This window comes from Sminthopsis crassicaudata, chromosome 6 (assembly GCF_048593235.1).
Source record: "Sminthopsis crassicaudata isolate SCR6 chromosome 6, ASM4859323v1, whole genome shotgun sequence".
NCBI classification, from domain to species: Eukaryota; Metazoa; Chordata; class Mammalia; order Dasyuromorphia; family Dasyuridae; genus Sminthopsis; species Sminthopsis crassicaudata.
This window is the reverse complement of record NC_133622.1, coordinates 241,430,612-241,445,756: the sequence shown is the minus strand read 5'-3', so window position 1 is coordinate 241,445,756 and position 15,145 is coordinate 241,430,612. Positions and strand designations below refer to the sequence as shown.

Below are 15,145 nucleotides of genomic sequence, written 5' to 3'. Positions count from 1 at the left end.
CTAGTCATTTTACAGATGAAGAATTAAAGCAAACATGGTTAAGTGACTTGCCCAGGATCACAAAGCCAATAAGTGTTTAAAGCTGCATTTGAATTCAGGTCCTTCTGATTCTAGGGTCTGATTATTCTACTGAAATTAAGGCCCATTTGGGGGACCTCCAGAGAGCTCACTCAGAGATTACAGTGTTCTATTCACATTTTTCTAGAACTACTTATCATATTTTATATACAAATGTAACTTAAAATAACAAAAAATTCAAATAGAATTGAATCCACATATATTTGTGATATATGTAATTGATTACTAGCTACACTGACAAAAATAATTAGCTAAATGGAAGAATAGGAGGAGAAAACAAAAAAGAATGGAACAAAAACATTAAATTCCAAATGTGCAATGTCCAAATCAATTGCACTGGAATTTGAAGAAAATATTTATTCTTTTCTGAAAAGTCCAGGACAGATTGAATTAGAAGATGGGTAATCAAGACTAGTTTGAAACATGAAGAAAAGCAAGAATTTTGTTAAGCAGCAAAGACTGAGAGCAGCATAGCAAGAAAAGAATACAGCATAAGCAAAGTATAGTGTTTTACAGAAACAGTTTCATGAGACCAATTTTATTAGGATTAGCAATTATGTCTGTCTTTCACATAAAATTTTATAGAAAATTCATGTCCCATATTAAAATTAACTATTGGTAGCCACTATATTTGGAATGTTATTCTTATTTATGTGATTTATAATAATTTCAAATTGTTTAAATTTTTATTACTGGCATTCAAGTTTAAAGCTACATGTTCTGGAACCCTAGAATAATAGAATTTTGAGATGACAGTGAGTGCATAGCAGAATACATTAGAATGTTAGCAACTGAAGAATAGATATTAACTAATAGATATTGAGCATATTATATTATGCAATGTATTCTAATTGAAAACAGCAGGTGGGGTATTAAACTTTGATGTATATTAAAATGAAAAACATAATAAATGATCAAGAGCTGTGCATCATGGAATAAATAACAGCAGGGATAAAAATGTTCTCAATATCATATTTTTGTATAGTTAGGAAATATATTGTAGTTTAAAATATGATATGTGGAAGGCAATTTGAAGATAATTTAATTTTCTATCTTTATTTTACAGAGAAAGGAAAGAGGACCAAGAGCAAGAAGTGATTTATCTGTCGCATGGTCAATATTTTCATATGTGGACTTTTTTTTAATGGTAGAAAGAAATATCACAACAGTGGTAGAATTCATTCTTCTGGGATTTTCTGACATACCTAAACTCCAAGAGATTCTGTTTGGAATTTTCTTAATCATGTACCTGACTATTTTGTTAGGTAATGGTCTCATTATCCTAATAACCAAAATTGATCCAAGTCTTCAAACCCCCATGTATTTTTTCCTGGGTAATTTTTCTTTTTTGGAAATATGTTACACATCAGTTACTCTCCCAAGAATGATGGTGAACCTTTGGACCAAGAAAAAAAATATTTCTTTCTTCGACTGTGCATTACAACTTTGTTTCTTACTTATGTTAGGAGGCACTGAGTGTATGCTCCTGGCTGTGATGGCATATGATCGCTATGTGGCCATCTGTAAGCCTCTCTATTACTCTGTCATCATGAATTACAAAGTGTGTACTCATTTGGTTATTGCCTCATGGGTCAGTGCAATGCCAATTGTGATAGGGCAGACATATCAGATTTTCTCTCTGCCTTTCTGTGGTTCTAATAAACTCAATCATCTCTTCTGTGATATGCCCCCATTGCTGAAGCTGGCCTGTGGTAAAAATCTTATGAATGAGTTAACTATTTATGTTGATGCTGCGGTGTTTGCTATGGTTCCATTTCTTTTGATACTTGGGTCCTATATCAAAATCATCACTACCATTATGAAAATGTCTTCAGCCACTGGAAGATATAAAGCATTTTCCACTTGCTCTTCCCACCTCACAGTTGTAGTATTATTCTTTGGTTCTGCTATCATTACATATTCAATACCCAAATCCAGCAGTTTATCAGGCATAGACAAAGTACTCTCTCTTTTCTACACCATTGTGACACCAGTGTTTAACCCTATGATATATAGTTTAAGAAACAAGGATGTCATTGCTGCAGTAAAGAAATTATTACCTAAATGGTTTGTATCATGAATCCTATGCATAAATTTACAGATTCTACTTCCTTACTTTATTCATCTCAAAATTCTTACATTTTTCTCTTCCAATCTCTTCTCTGGTCTCAATTTGAAATTTTTATTAATCATCCCATGTTCTAACAAGTTACAAAAACATACATATATTTGAAATTCTTAATCTGATTGCAGTATACTTATAAGAAAAGTACCCACCATTAATCATCACCAGGTTTTGGTTAAAGGGTTTTTGGGGTTTTGTAATTTTTTAAATTGTTTTCTATCTTGAAGTGAATAACAAAATTAATTCAATTGTCTAAGTAACTCATGATAAGAAATGTTCTGCAGTCAGTGTAATCAAAATGGAATCAACTCAAAAACCCTACAAGCATATTAGAGAAGTATATAAAAAGCCTTCATAATATTATACAGTTTTACTGAAAGCGTGAATAATTTTCATAAATGTACAGATTTCAAATACTCATTTATGTATATATGAAAACATCTGTATGTCATGGAGGATAAAATGCTAGACTTTGATTGAGGGGAAAAAAAAACTGGATTCAAATCCTGTTTTAGGCAAATACTAGTGTGTAAAATTTCTTAATTTTACTTAATCCCTTTCAGCCTCTGATTCATATCTCTAAAATGAATGTGAATATACTTCAGAGTGCCTGATGAGGATAAAATGACTTAATACCTTAAACATTTGGAAACTTTTAAATCTGTAGAGGAGTGCTATCAGGCTTTGGGATTAAGAAGGCCTAATTTCAAATCTTAATGCTTATGCAAAATATTTTTTTGAAAGTCAACAAAACACTTAACCTATCAGCAACATAAATAACTTTAAAATTTTTATTTGTCACCCTCCATTAGCAGAGACTTATTCCTTATCAAAGAGGTCACCATCATCAATAAAAATACATCAAATCATTAATTGTATACCTACATATTATCATCAAATATGAAGAAAAAAGCAAAAATAAATAGTGCAAAATGAAATTTTCCAATGTGTGAAAGTTTTTAGAAAGATAACTGGTTGCTGGAGGTATGTATTAGTAAACCAATTCTGGAAATCAATGTGTACCTGTTAAGTAAAATAACTATATCCAATGTCATAGATGTAAAATTTCTACCTAAAGGAAGTCAAGGAAAGATTCCCTATGTTACTAAAGAATAATAACAACTAGATTTCCAGAGTACTTCAAGTTTATTACTATATATATAGTCTGTCTATATAACATTTCATTTGTTCCTCACATTAACTCTCTGAAGAGGTTCTATTATTATGCCCATTTATAGGTGTAGTCACTGAGGTTGAGAGATTTGACATACACATTCACATACACAAATACATGTATATAAACAGGTGCAAACATCTATTGGCAACTTGGTGGCACAGTTGAAAAAATTCAGGGATTGAAATGAAAAAGACTCATCTCCTTGAGTTCAAAGCAGGACTTGGACTAACCATATGACCCCATGAAAATCATTCTTTTTGCCTGAGGTTCCTCATCCATAAAATGATTTGAAGAAGGTAATGAGAAATTGCTCCAGTACTTTTGCAGTTAAAACTTAAAACTAGGTACTCAAACCTCACATATGAATGAAAAATGACTTTTTCTATATCTGTCTGTCTCTCTCTTTCTCTCTTTTTCTCTCCTCTCTTTGTATATATGTGTACATGTGTATATATATATATATGCATATATATATATGTACATATATATTATATCTTCATTATACCCACCTTTAAATAATTTGAATATATAATATATACATCTATGGAATAAGTATAACAAATACACATATGTAGTGGATGTGGATGTGGGTGTTTCAACATGAATTAAGTATGAAATATACAATTGTCAACTTGACTTCATTTCTGGAAACAAATAAGTAGCTTGCTCTTTGAGTAGTTCTATCTACCATACTATTTGTGCTACTTTGCAGTTTCTATGTAGCAGAGAATAGTATAATCTTTCACTGGTGTTTTGTTTCTGCTAGTGAAAATGATATACAGGAAATAAAACACCTGGTTTAGCATCTCAAAGCCTAGTTTCTTTTACAAACAGATGTGGTCACTCTTGACTTCAGCATTGTTCTCATCATAAATTGATCTTGATGACTTTTGAAAAAGCACTTTAGCAAGGGTGGAGCCAAGCTGGTGGAGAGTAGACAGGTCTTTATCAGATCTCTTCCTGGATTCCTTCTAATCAATACCAGATCATGCCTCAGAAATGGTTTTAGAGTGACAGAACACATACACATATTTTGAGTGTAATAAATTTTTAGCAGAAAATAATTTGGAAGAACTTTAAAAAATTATCTCAATTGAGCAAAATTGATTGGGGGATGTGGATAATCATAGGTTAACTGTCCTAGGGAAGAGTGGCTTCAATAGCCCACAAGAATTTATTGGGAGGTTCTTCACTAAAAACAAAACAAAACAAAAACAAAAAAACAAAACAAAACAAAACAAAAAAAAACATCAGTGTTGACTACTCTGTTCTGGTTCAGATGTCAGCAAATTAGCAGACCAATTGTAAGACCTCCAACATAACTACAGAAGGTAAATAGTGAGTCCCTGAACCATAGAACAATTCAAGACTTGACCATATTCAACCACAACAAACAGGAAGACAGCAGCAATGGATGAGGACAGTTGGAAGCAGTTGTCATCTATAGAGGAAGGTTAGGAAAATCTTCTCTTTGCTCTAAGAACACACCTGAACATGTAAAAATAAGCAGAAAAGTAAAAAGCTCTGACCATACATAGGTTTTATGGAGACAGTGAAGAAGTGACCTCAAACACTGAGGACACTAAAAGGAAACTGTCTCCAGAGGAAGTCTTCCATCTGACAAGCTCTCTTGAAAGAATTCAAAAGGGATGTTAAGAGAGAATTAGAAGAAAAATGGGGAAAGGAAATGAGAACTTTGTAGGAGAGTAAGGAAAATGAAACGCAGAAATTATTTGAAGAAAACTCCTTAAAAATAGATTTGGCAAAATGAACAAAAATGATATAACTTCTTAAAAACAGATTGAACAAAATAGAAAAAGAAAACAACTCTTTGAAAAACAGAATTTGTGAAATGGAGAAAATATCCAGTTAAAAAAACAACTCATTTAAAAGTTCAATTGGACAAATTCAAAAGGAATCAAAACTACTAAGAAAATAATTCACTAAAAATTAGAATTGAAGAAATGGAAGTGAATGACTCAATCAAAAATCAATCAATCATTTTTTTTTTTAATTTAAAAGAAAGAAAAAAAAACTAATTTGAAAAACAACTAATCTGGAAAAAAGATTCAGGAGAGACAACCTAAGAATTATTGGACTACATGAATATCATGATGAAAAAAACAAAAACAAAAAACAAAACAAAACAAAACAACAACACAAAAAAAAGCTAGACATCATCTTTCAAAGAGATATAAAGGAAAACTTCCCTTATGTCCTAGAACAAGAGGATAAAATAGCCATTGAATGAATACACTCATTACCACCTGAAAGAGATTCCAAAATGAAAACTTCAAGAAATATTATAGCTAAATTTCAGAATTATCAAATCAAGGAGAAAATAATGCAATTAGTTTAAAAGAAACAATTCAAATATTGAGGAAGTGTAATCAGGATTACCAGGACCTAGCAACTTTTATTTTAAATGATTAAAAGACCTGGAATATGATATTCAGAAGAACAAAGTAAGTTGTATTGCAACAAAAAATCAGATATTGAACAAAATTAAGCATTATATTTCAGTGAAAAGGATGGACATTGAATAAAATAGCTCAATTTCATTTGTTTTTGATGAAAAGAGCAGAAAATTAGATCTTTAAATGCAAAACTCAAGGGAAGCTAAAGATTAAAAAAAAAGTTTTTTTTTTTTCAGTTAAAAAGTTTACATCCCGCTACAGGAAGATGACATATTTAATTCTTGAGAACTGTATCTTTGTTAGAGATACTTAGAGCGTGTAGGTATAATTTGAATTTTTTGTGAAAATATAAAAATGTATGTAAGGATGGAAAAGGAATTGGACTGGAAGAAGAGGAAAGAAGAGGCAAAAAATGAATAAATTACATCTCATGAAGAAGCAAAAAAGATATATTACACCTGAGGGGGAAGAGGGAAGGGGATAAGCATTATTTGAACTTTAATCTCATCAGATTTGCCTCAAAGGGAGGATATCAGACATATTTAATTTCATAAACTTGTCTCACTTTATAAGCAAGTAGGAGGGCAAAGGGGAAAGAAAAGAAGGAAGCTAATAGAAGGGAGAACAGAAGCAGAATGGGAAAGTGACTGTAAAAGGGGAGAGCTGTTTGAGAAAGGTTGTAGTCAGAAGCACACACTGGGGATGAGGGAAAGAAAGAGAAAAGTGTAACGGGGAAATGGCAGGAAAAATAGAGAGTAACTTTTACTGTGAATGTGAATGTGAAAGATTAAAAGTTAGAATACTACAAGACTTTGTTTAGAAGAAATATGTTTAAAGCAGAGTGATATATACAAACTAAAGATAAAAGGATGGAACAGAATCTATTATGTTTCAACTGAAGTTAAAAAAAAAAAAAAAAGCAGGGGAGACAATCCTGATCTTAGATCATGCAAAGGAAAAGTAGAAATAATTTTTAAAATATAGTAGGTAACTACATTTTCCTAAAGGGCACCATAGGTAATGAAGTAATATCAATACAAAACATAGCTGTACCAAGTGTTATAGCATCCAAGTTCCTAGGAAAGAGAAGTTAAGAGAACTTCAAGAAACAATAGACAGAAACATTATCATAATGGGGGATTTCAATATTGCTATATCACAACTAGATAAATCAAACAACAAAATGAATAAGAAAAATTAAGGAGGCAAATAATATTTTAGAAAAGTTAAGTATGATAGACATTTGAAGAAATGTGAATGGATAAAGAAAGGATTGTATTAGAATGTTGGAGGGGATGTGGGAAAATTGGGACACTGATACATTGTTGGTGCAATTATGAATACATCCAGCTATTATGGAGAGCAATATGGAACTATGCTCAAAGAGTTATCAATCTGCATACTCTTTAATCCAGCAGCATTAATACTGTGTTTATATCCCAAGGATATTTTAAAGAAGGGAAAGGGCTTATATGTGCAAGAATGTTTGTGGTAGCCCTCTTTGTGGTGGCCAGAAACTGGAAACTGAATGGCTGCCCATCAATTGAAGAATGGCTGAATAAATTGTGGTATATGAATATTATGGAATATTATTGTTCTGTAAGAAATGACCAATAGGATGATTTCAGAAAGTCCTGGAAAGATTTACATGAACTGATGCTGAGTGAAATGAGCAGGACCAGGAGATTATTATATAATTCAACCACAATACTATATGATGATCAATTCTGATGAACGAGTCTCTCTCCAATAATGAGATGAGCCAAATCAGTTCCAATTGAGCAGTAATGAACTGAACCAGCTACAGCCAGTGAAAGAACTCTGGAAGTTGACTATGAACCACTACATAGAATTCCCAATCTCTATATTTTTGTCTGCCTACATTTTTGACTTCCTTCACAGGCTAATTGTACACTATTTCAAAGTCTGATTCTTTTTGTACTGCAAAACAATTGTTTGGACATGTATACATATATTGTATTTAACTTATACTTTCACATATTTAGCATGTATTGATTAACCTGCCATCTGGGGGAAGGGTTGGGGGGGGGGAGGAGGGGGAAAGTTGAAAAAAAAGGTTTTGCAATTGTCAATACTGGAAAAATACCTATGCATAAAATTTTTGGAAATTAAAAAAAAGGTTAAAAAAAAAAAGAAAGGATTGTATTTTTTTTTTCTCAGTGGCACATGGAACTTACAAAACAAAAATTAACCATGTATTAGGGCATAAAAATCTCAAAATCAAATGCAGAAAGGCAGAAATAGTACATGCATCTTTTTTCAGATCATGATGCAATAAAAATTATATGTAATAAAAGGCAATGGGAAAATAGATAAACAATTAATTTGGAAACTAATCCTCTATTCTTAAAGAATGAGTGGGTGAAACAATAAATTATATACAATCAATAATTTCATCCAAGAGAATTACAATAATGAGACAACACAAAAAAAATTGTGGAATGCTGTCAAAGCAATTCTAAGGGAATTTTTTTTTAAATCAAAAAATCTTGAATATTTTTATTATCACATGTATTATTTCTCAGAGATACTTTAGATGTGGTCTTCCTTGATGGCAGTGATATAGCTAAAAAAGGCTCTCAGGCCTCATAATTTTGTTATAGCACCAATAGACTAAAGTACTGACATACTCCATTGTATTTATTTTTATGTGAATTTTCTCTAAATAGACTATAAAACTCTTCAGGGTAAAGACCATATCATGATATCCTTCATTGTAACTAGCATAATATTTTAAACATAAACTAAGCTCAATGGATATTTATTAAATGGGTAGATGAATGAATAAAATGATTTCTCTGTGTACATTAAAATATTTGCATTTTTGTTCATTCTTGAATCATACTTTTAAAATTTTACTTGTACTTTTTTTTTTTTAAGGCAGCTGTTTACTTATTTAATTTTATACATGTGTTTGCCTCATCCACCAAATATATAATAAGGTATATGAAGGTTAGTTTACTTAGCATTTACATTCTATCTTTTGAAGTGCTATGGATATAATAGAGAAGATTTAGATGATTTGTTTTAAAAAGCAGAAATCTGAAAAAAAATGCTTGGTATCTTTGAGTGCCTTTGATTTTGACTTTCTCTTGCTTCTGTAAAATTTGAAGTTTGGAATATGCAATTTCACAATGACATAAGTACTCTAAATCCTAAGAACATGTATAAAGTAAAGACCTTTTGCTTAAATAATATACTTATTGCATTTGGCGTTGGTTGATACAGAGAGAATTCTTACATCAGACAGTATTAAAATCCATGCATTTACTCATTTTTTTTATTCCTCTATTTCACTACAATTAAAATTAGTATCCATTGTAATAGACCATACAAACATATTATTCTTGGATATTGTTAATAATATTAGTATTATTATTATCATTATTAGTTATGATGATATTAAAATTGTCAGCAATAATTTTAGTTATGCTTTAATATATTCAAAGTGCTTGACTCAAAACATACTATAAAGATTCTTAGTCTTTTGTTGCTCTTATTAAATATGGCATAGAATACTTTTGAGATATGATGAATCCTATAGCATTCCTTCTCAGATATATAAAATAAGAAAGGAAATCAATTATTTCGACATAATTATCAATAACACAGTTTCCTAACACCAATTTTAAAATACCTTTCTTTAATTAAAAGAATTCAAGGATCATTATCCCATTTTCCACATAAGGAAAATAAAGATCTGGGAAGTTAAATGACTAGCCCAAAACTTTGAATTTCAAACATATTTTTCAAATACAATTGACATTCATTAAAGAGGCAGCAGGGAGTAATGAATAGAGACCTGGATTTACAGTCAAGTGTAATTGTATTCAAGTTTGTGCTCAGACACATACTAATTTAGTAACATTTGCATGTTACCTCCTTTGATGCCCCCAGTCAATTTTATGATTATAAATGGCCAAGACCATATCAATCTTTTTTGAAAATGAGTTCCCTGAAGCAAGGAAATGACATACCCAGTCTCACAATATAGTATAAAACCTGTTTTAGTAGATTTTAAAGACAGTAAATTTTCAAAATGAAATTGCCCCTTCCCTCAAGGAGTTTATATTCTAGAGATGGAGCTGTAAGTTTTCTAGGTTATTCTGAAACAATTTGGCTTATCATTTTCTATATTACAATAGCATTATGTCATAGTCATATCTCACAACTTTCTACTTCCCCCATCTTTGAATCAATTCACAAGTGAACGAGGTTCAAACATTATCCATTTGTCACTATTTTCTTGTCGCGTGTAAGAGCTCTTTCTTTTATGTCTTTTTCATGTGAGATTATTGTCCCATTTTTCTCTTCCCCACCCTTTTTTTTCCAGAGCATTCCTATTTTTCACTTATTAAATTGTTTCATATAATAACAATATAATAGACCAATTCCAAAACTTCTTTCTATGTATCATCTTTTTATCTCTCTTAATAGTCATAAATTGTAGGACATAATTATCATCATCCCATATAGAGTTGTAAACATTTAAAATTATTAATCCCCTTATGGTTTCTCTTCCATACTTATATTTTTATGCTTCTCTTGAGTCTTGAATTTGAAAGTGAAATTTTCTCTTCAGCTCTAGTGTTTCTAAGAAGGAATATTTGAAAGACTTCTATTTCATTATAGATACATTTTCTTTTGAAGGATTATTCTCAGGTGTATTTTCTTTTTCTCTTTTTTTTTTTCCTGGAAAGACTATTCTTTTTTGTAATCCTAGCTCTTTTATCTTTCTAATATTATATTCCAAGCTACCTATGGTTGCTGTACCTATTGCTGCTAAATTTTGTGTGATTTTGTGTCTCTATAGAATTTGAATGATTTATTTCTAGATGCTTTAAATATTTATTCCTTTATCCAGAAAGTCAGTTGTTCTTAAAATAAGATATTGTGGTTTTTTTTTTTTTATTCCTTCATTCTCTTGATTTTATTTTTATTTTTTTGATGTCTCATGGAATCATTACCTTGTACTTCTCTATTTTCAAATAAAGGATTTATTTGATTGAGTGAACTTTTGTAACTTTCCCCTAAATGGCAAGTTAAATTTTAAGAAGTTATTTTCATCAGTGAAATTTTTTATTTCTATAATTTGCAAATTCCTTTTTTTTCTTAAAGTTTAACATTCTTCAGTATTCTGTGCCTTTTAAAATAAACTGTTAATTGGCTTTTCGTATTTTTCCTTTCTTCTCATCTATTGCTTTTTCTCTACTACTCATAATTGATTTTGAAAATCATTTTTTTGTTCTTTCAGGAATTCTACTTAATATAGGACTAATTTACACTTTTTTTTGCCTTTGCTTTAGCTGTTTTGAGTTTTGACTTCTTTTGAATTTGTGTCTTGATCTTCCCTGTCACCAAACTTGTACTTTTTTTTAAAGGGGAAATTTTATACCTCTAGATTCATACTTGCAAAAAATAGAAAACAGGAAAGTCAACGAATTGGGCTTGCAACTAAATTGTTGCAACTTGCAACTAAAATGTTAGAAAAAGAACAAATTAAATATCAAATTTGAATTTCTGAAAATAAAAGGGTAGATTAATAACATTGGAAGTAAGAAAACTATTGAACCAATAAACAAATAATGTACATTAATTTGCAATAAATAAATAATAAACAAACTATTCAATTAATAAACAAAACTAAGAATTGTTTTATGAATAAAACAAAATAAACAAAAAACAAGAGGAATTAAGTGTAAAGATGAAAGTCTATAATAACTATTCTAAAATATTGCCAAAATCTATATTGACCTTACAAACATGTATATAGAAAATAGTAACAAAGATATCTGCTCTTTGCTTTAAATATTTGAGAAACCCCCCAGGGTTTCTCTTGACAATATTCTGACGTGATATTTGAGAGTCATTCATTAGTAGATGTCAAAAATCCAAGAATATAGAATATTTTCTAAAGAAATATGGCATTAAAATTTTCTCATCTCTGTTAACAACCAAAAAGGCTGCATTGGAGAAGCAAATATTTAGAAACTGAACAGCTGAATAAGAATTTTTAAAGAATAGCTGAATTGCATGTTCATGAATATATATATGTATATATGTACACACACATGCACATATATATATTAAATGTATACATGTGTGTGGTTAGAATTGATGTATTTAGTGTTTTTCAAGGTAAATTCAAAAGGTTTTAAACTGAAAAGAAGGTAGAAGTGTTGTAGGAATATGACAATAATTTAAGATGATAGTATTTCAGATGACTTACAAAAACTCAAATAATTTTGAATGAACCCATGAATGATAGTAAATTGAAAAAGTTTCATGTAGACATCTCTATGTTTCATGTAGAACCCATAAAAGGAAAGTTGAAGCACTGAAGAAATTGAAGTAGAGGATAATGCAAAGATGCTCCAGGATATATGAAGAGGTAATCTCTAGAGATCAGGAGAGTCTCCAAATCCAGTAATACCCAATTAGAAAGATATATATATATATATATATATATATATATATATATATATATATATATATATATATATATATATATATATATAAAGAAACAACTCAATCTAGCAATATGTTGTGTAAAGGTTCTAGCTGGAGTCCCCAGAATGGCTGAAAGATGATTCTACTCTATAAAACCTACTTAGTAAAAGTGAAAGACTTCACACACTATCAAGGGTTAAGGAGTAGAGCTTGACTCAAGCTCAAGAACCCTAATACTGAGGTGGCTTAGATGAGAAAAATAAGGAAATAATCAAATGCTATAATAAAAAGTCTTGTAAACATGCAAACAAAAAGAACTGTGTTATAACCTATCCAAGTAGGTGTTGGAAGCTGCAATCTCTAAGCTGATTGGCAAAGCCCAGCACTGAGATCAAATGTGCACAGCATTCACGCAGGAACAACATTTCCTTCTATGATTCTCATTAGTGAACTACTATTTCAGATATTATTTAAAATTGACTAGATTGCAGTACTAAACATTATCTAAAAATTCTGCTGACAAGGGGAATTTGGGCAAGTTAACTAAAAATAATTCCACATGCATATTCTGTCCTAATAAAACTAATATCTCACTGAGACAAATGATAAAGGAGAGAAGGCCATGGAAAGCTTTGTCTCTATTGGAGAGAATCCAAAGGTCCAAGAAATAATGATGTTTATCAACTTAGACTCAGAAAAAATTACTATGTCTAAGAACCAAAAGATGATTAAAGTATAACTAGGAATTGCCCTAAATGCTTATGTACACAGTTCCAAGTCAGGAAAATAGAGGAATCAAATAATCCATAGAATTGACAAAGAACACATAAATAAACTAACAAAATTCACTGACATTTAACCTTGTATAACATTTACCTTTCATTATTGGCTTCACATAATATAATCAATAATTTATACCTAACCATAAAAAACTTACTCATATATTAAATGTCAAATGTAGTAACATATAAAGTTCAATAAGTCAGACACATGTCTAAAGAGTATGTTGGCCTAAAGAAAAGTATATGGACATGATCTAGTATAAAAAGAAAGCCTGAAGGAGCCTGAGAGAAGTGGGAGCATTACTTCCATCAGTTCCTCATTCAGACTACCCCATGACTCCTGTCTTCTTTTGACGCCAACCCTATTCTTCCTGCTCAGCTCCCTGGACCCCCTGCAGAGGCTGGACTCCTGCAAGTTGGGCCCCAGGAAAACAAAAAAAAATGTTCCCCAAATTATCACAAGGGTGACCATAAGAAATGAATGATATAAATAATGCATTAGCTAGGAAAAAATGTTAATGAAAACTTGTCATAGAAAAAACATTTCTAAGAACTGAATACTCTGAAATTTAGAATGTCAATTAAAAAGAAATAATTTACAAAAAATAAATATTACCATAAATGGAAAAAAAAAGAAATATAATTTTTAAGTAATCTGAAAAAAGAGTTCTAGGAAAGATCATATAAGTAATATTACCATCTAAAATTATTACAAAAATAGCAATAATTGATATTATATTCCAAGAAATTATAAAATAAAATCTATGTAGGAATATAAAAAAAAGTGGAAAAGAAATTCAGAAATACACATTCCCTAAAGCCACAAGACAAAATTTAGAAATTAAAAGTTCTCAGCATAGCTTTCCCTATTATCCAGCTCTAATAACCACACATTGCTACCAGAAAACAAACAAAACCAAACAAGCAAATGAAAATCCATATATTTGACTATAGGAGATTTTTTCCTAATTAGATACCTCAGCTTTTTAAATATTTGGTCCAGATTCTTCATGGCTTTCCTTCCAAGGTATAAGTATCTTATAATTTCACTTAAACAGGTGCAATCTGTAGCAATCCTTGAGCCCTGCAAGTGATGGGACTAGGTGCCAAGATCTCAAGATTGTTATTGTTGTTTGATGTTAAGATTTACATCCACAATGACAGCAGATACGGCTATTTATTCTCCTTAACTATTTTGCTTTCATTACAAGTTGATGTTTTTTTGCTGTTGTTTCATTTCTTTTCTATTTGATTATGGATGGAGAAAATAAAATGTGTTTTATATATATATATATATATATGTATATATATATATATATATATATATATATATATATATATATACATATATATATGTATATATATATATATACACACATATGTATATATGTGTACATATTTTATAAACCCATGCATACATATATACATTTTTTAATTAATTGAACTAAACTAAACAATTCCTTTATCGTGGCTCTTTTCTATACTATACTACAGATTCACTTGTGCAACTTGTCAACGTCAAAGGCAAACACTATGCCCATTTAGGTGCTACATAATGTACTGCAACAGTAGCCATGAGGGCAAATACTTTAATAAAAAGTATCCTTATTGTTTTCCCAATATATTCAAACATAATTAAATCAAATCCCAAATGCATTATAACTTCTATTACTGAAGTTAGTACTTCACTTTTTAAGGTAAGTTGTCATTAACAGAGCTATTAATCAGTGACTTCTATTTTCATAAATAATCTTATGATTTTAGGATAATAGATCAACAAATGTAAAGATTTCAGAAGTCATTTCATTCATGTTCATGCTGTTACTTATGGAATTGTGCTCTAGTCATGTGAAAATACTTCCCACTAATTTTACAGTCAGTAATCAGCACAAATAAATTTGGAACCATTGTCTCCTAACTAATCATAGGGCTCTCTCCAGGGTATCACCTTATTAAAATGATATTCTTAAGGCTGAACTTGGTCCTAAAAAGACAAGATTGGCTTCTCATTAAAAAGTGTCAAATAGTATTGAAAGGGCATTTTCCCTGAAGATCATAGAAGAGGAAGAATCTTCTGCACTTAAACAGGTCATGT

The 15,145-nt window shown here is 30.4% G+C and overlaps 1 protein-coding gene across 1 annotated transcript; it reads left to right on the top strand.

Moving 5' to 3' along the window:
• Window positions 1-1,222: 1,222 nt before the first annotated feature.
• On the top strand, window positions 1,223-4,918 carry LOC141547496 (olfactory receptor 10AG1-like). The gene is made up of 2 exons (XM_074275896.1): window positions 1,223-2,145; window positions 4,888-4,918. The coding sequence occupies exons 1-2, from the start codon at window positions 1,223-1,225 to the stop codon at window positions 4,916-4,918; spliced, it is 954 nt and encodes a 317-aa protein (XP_074131997.1).
• The last annotated feature ends 10,227 nt before the right edge of the window (window positions 4,919-15,145 follow it).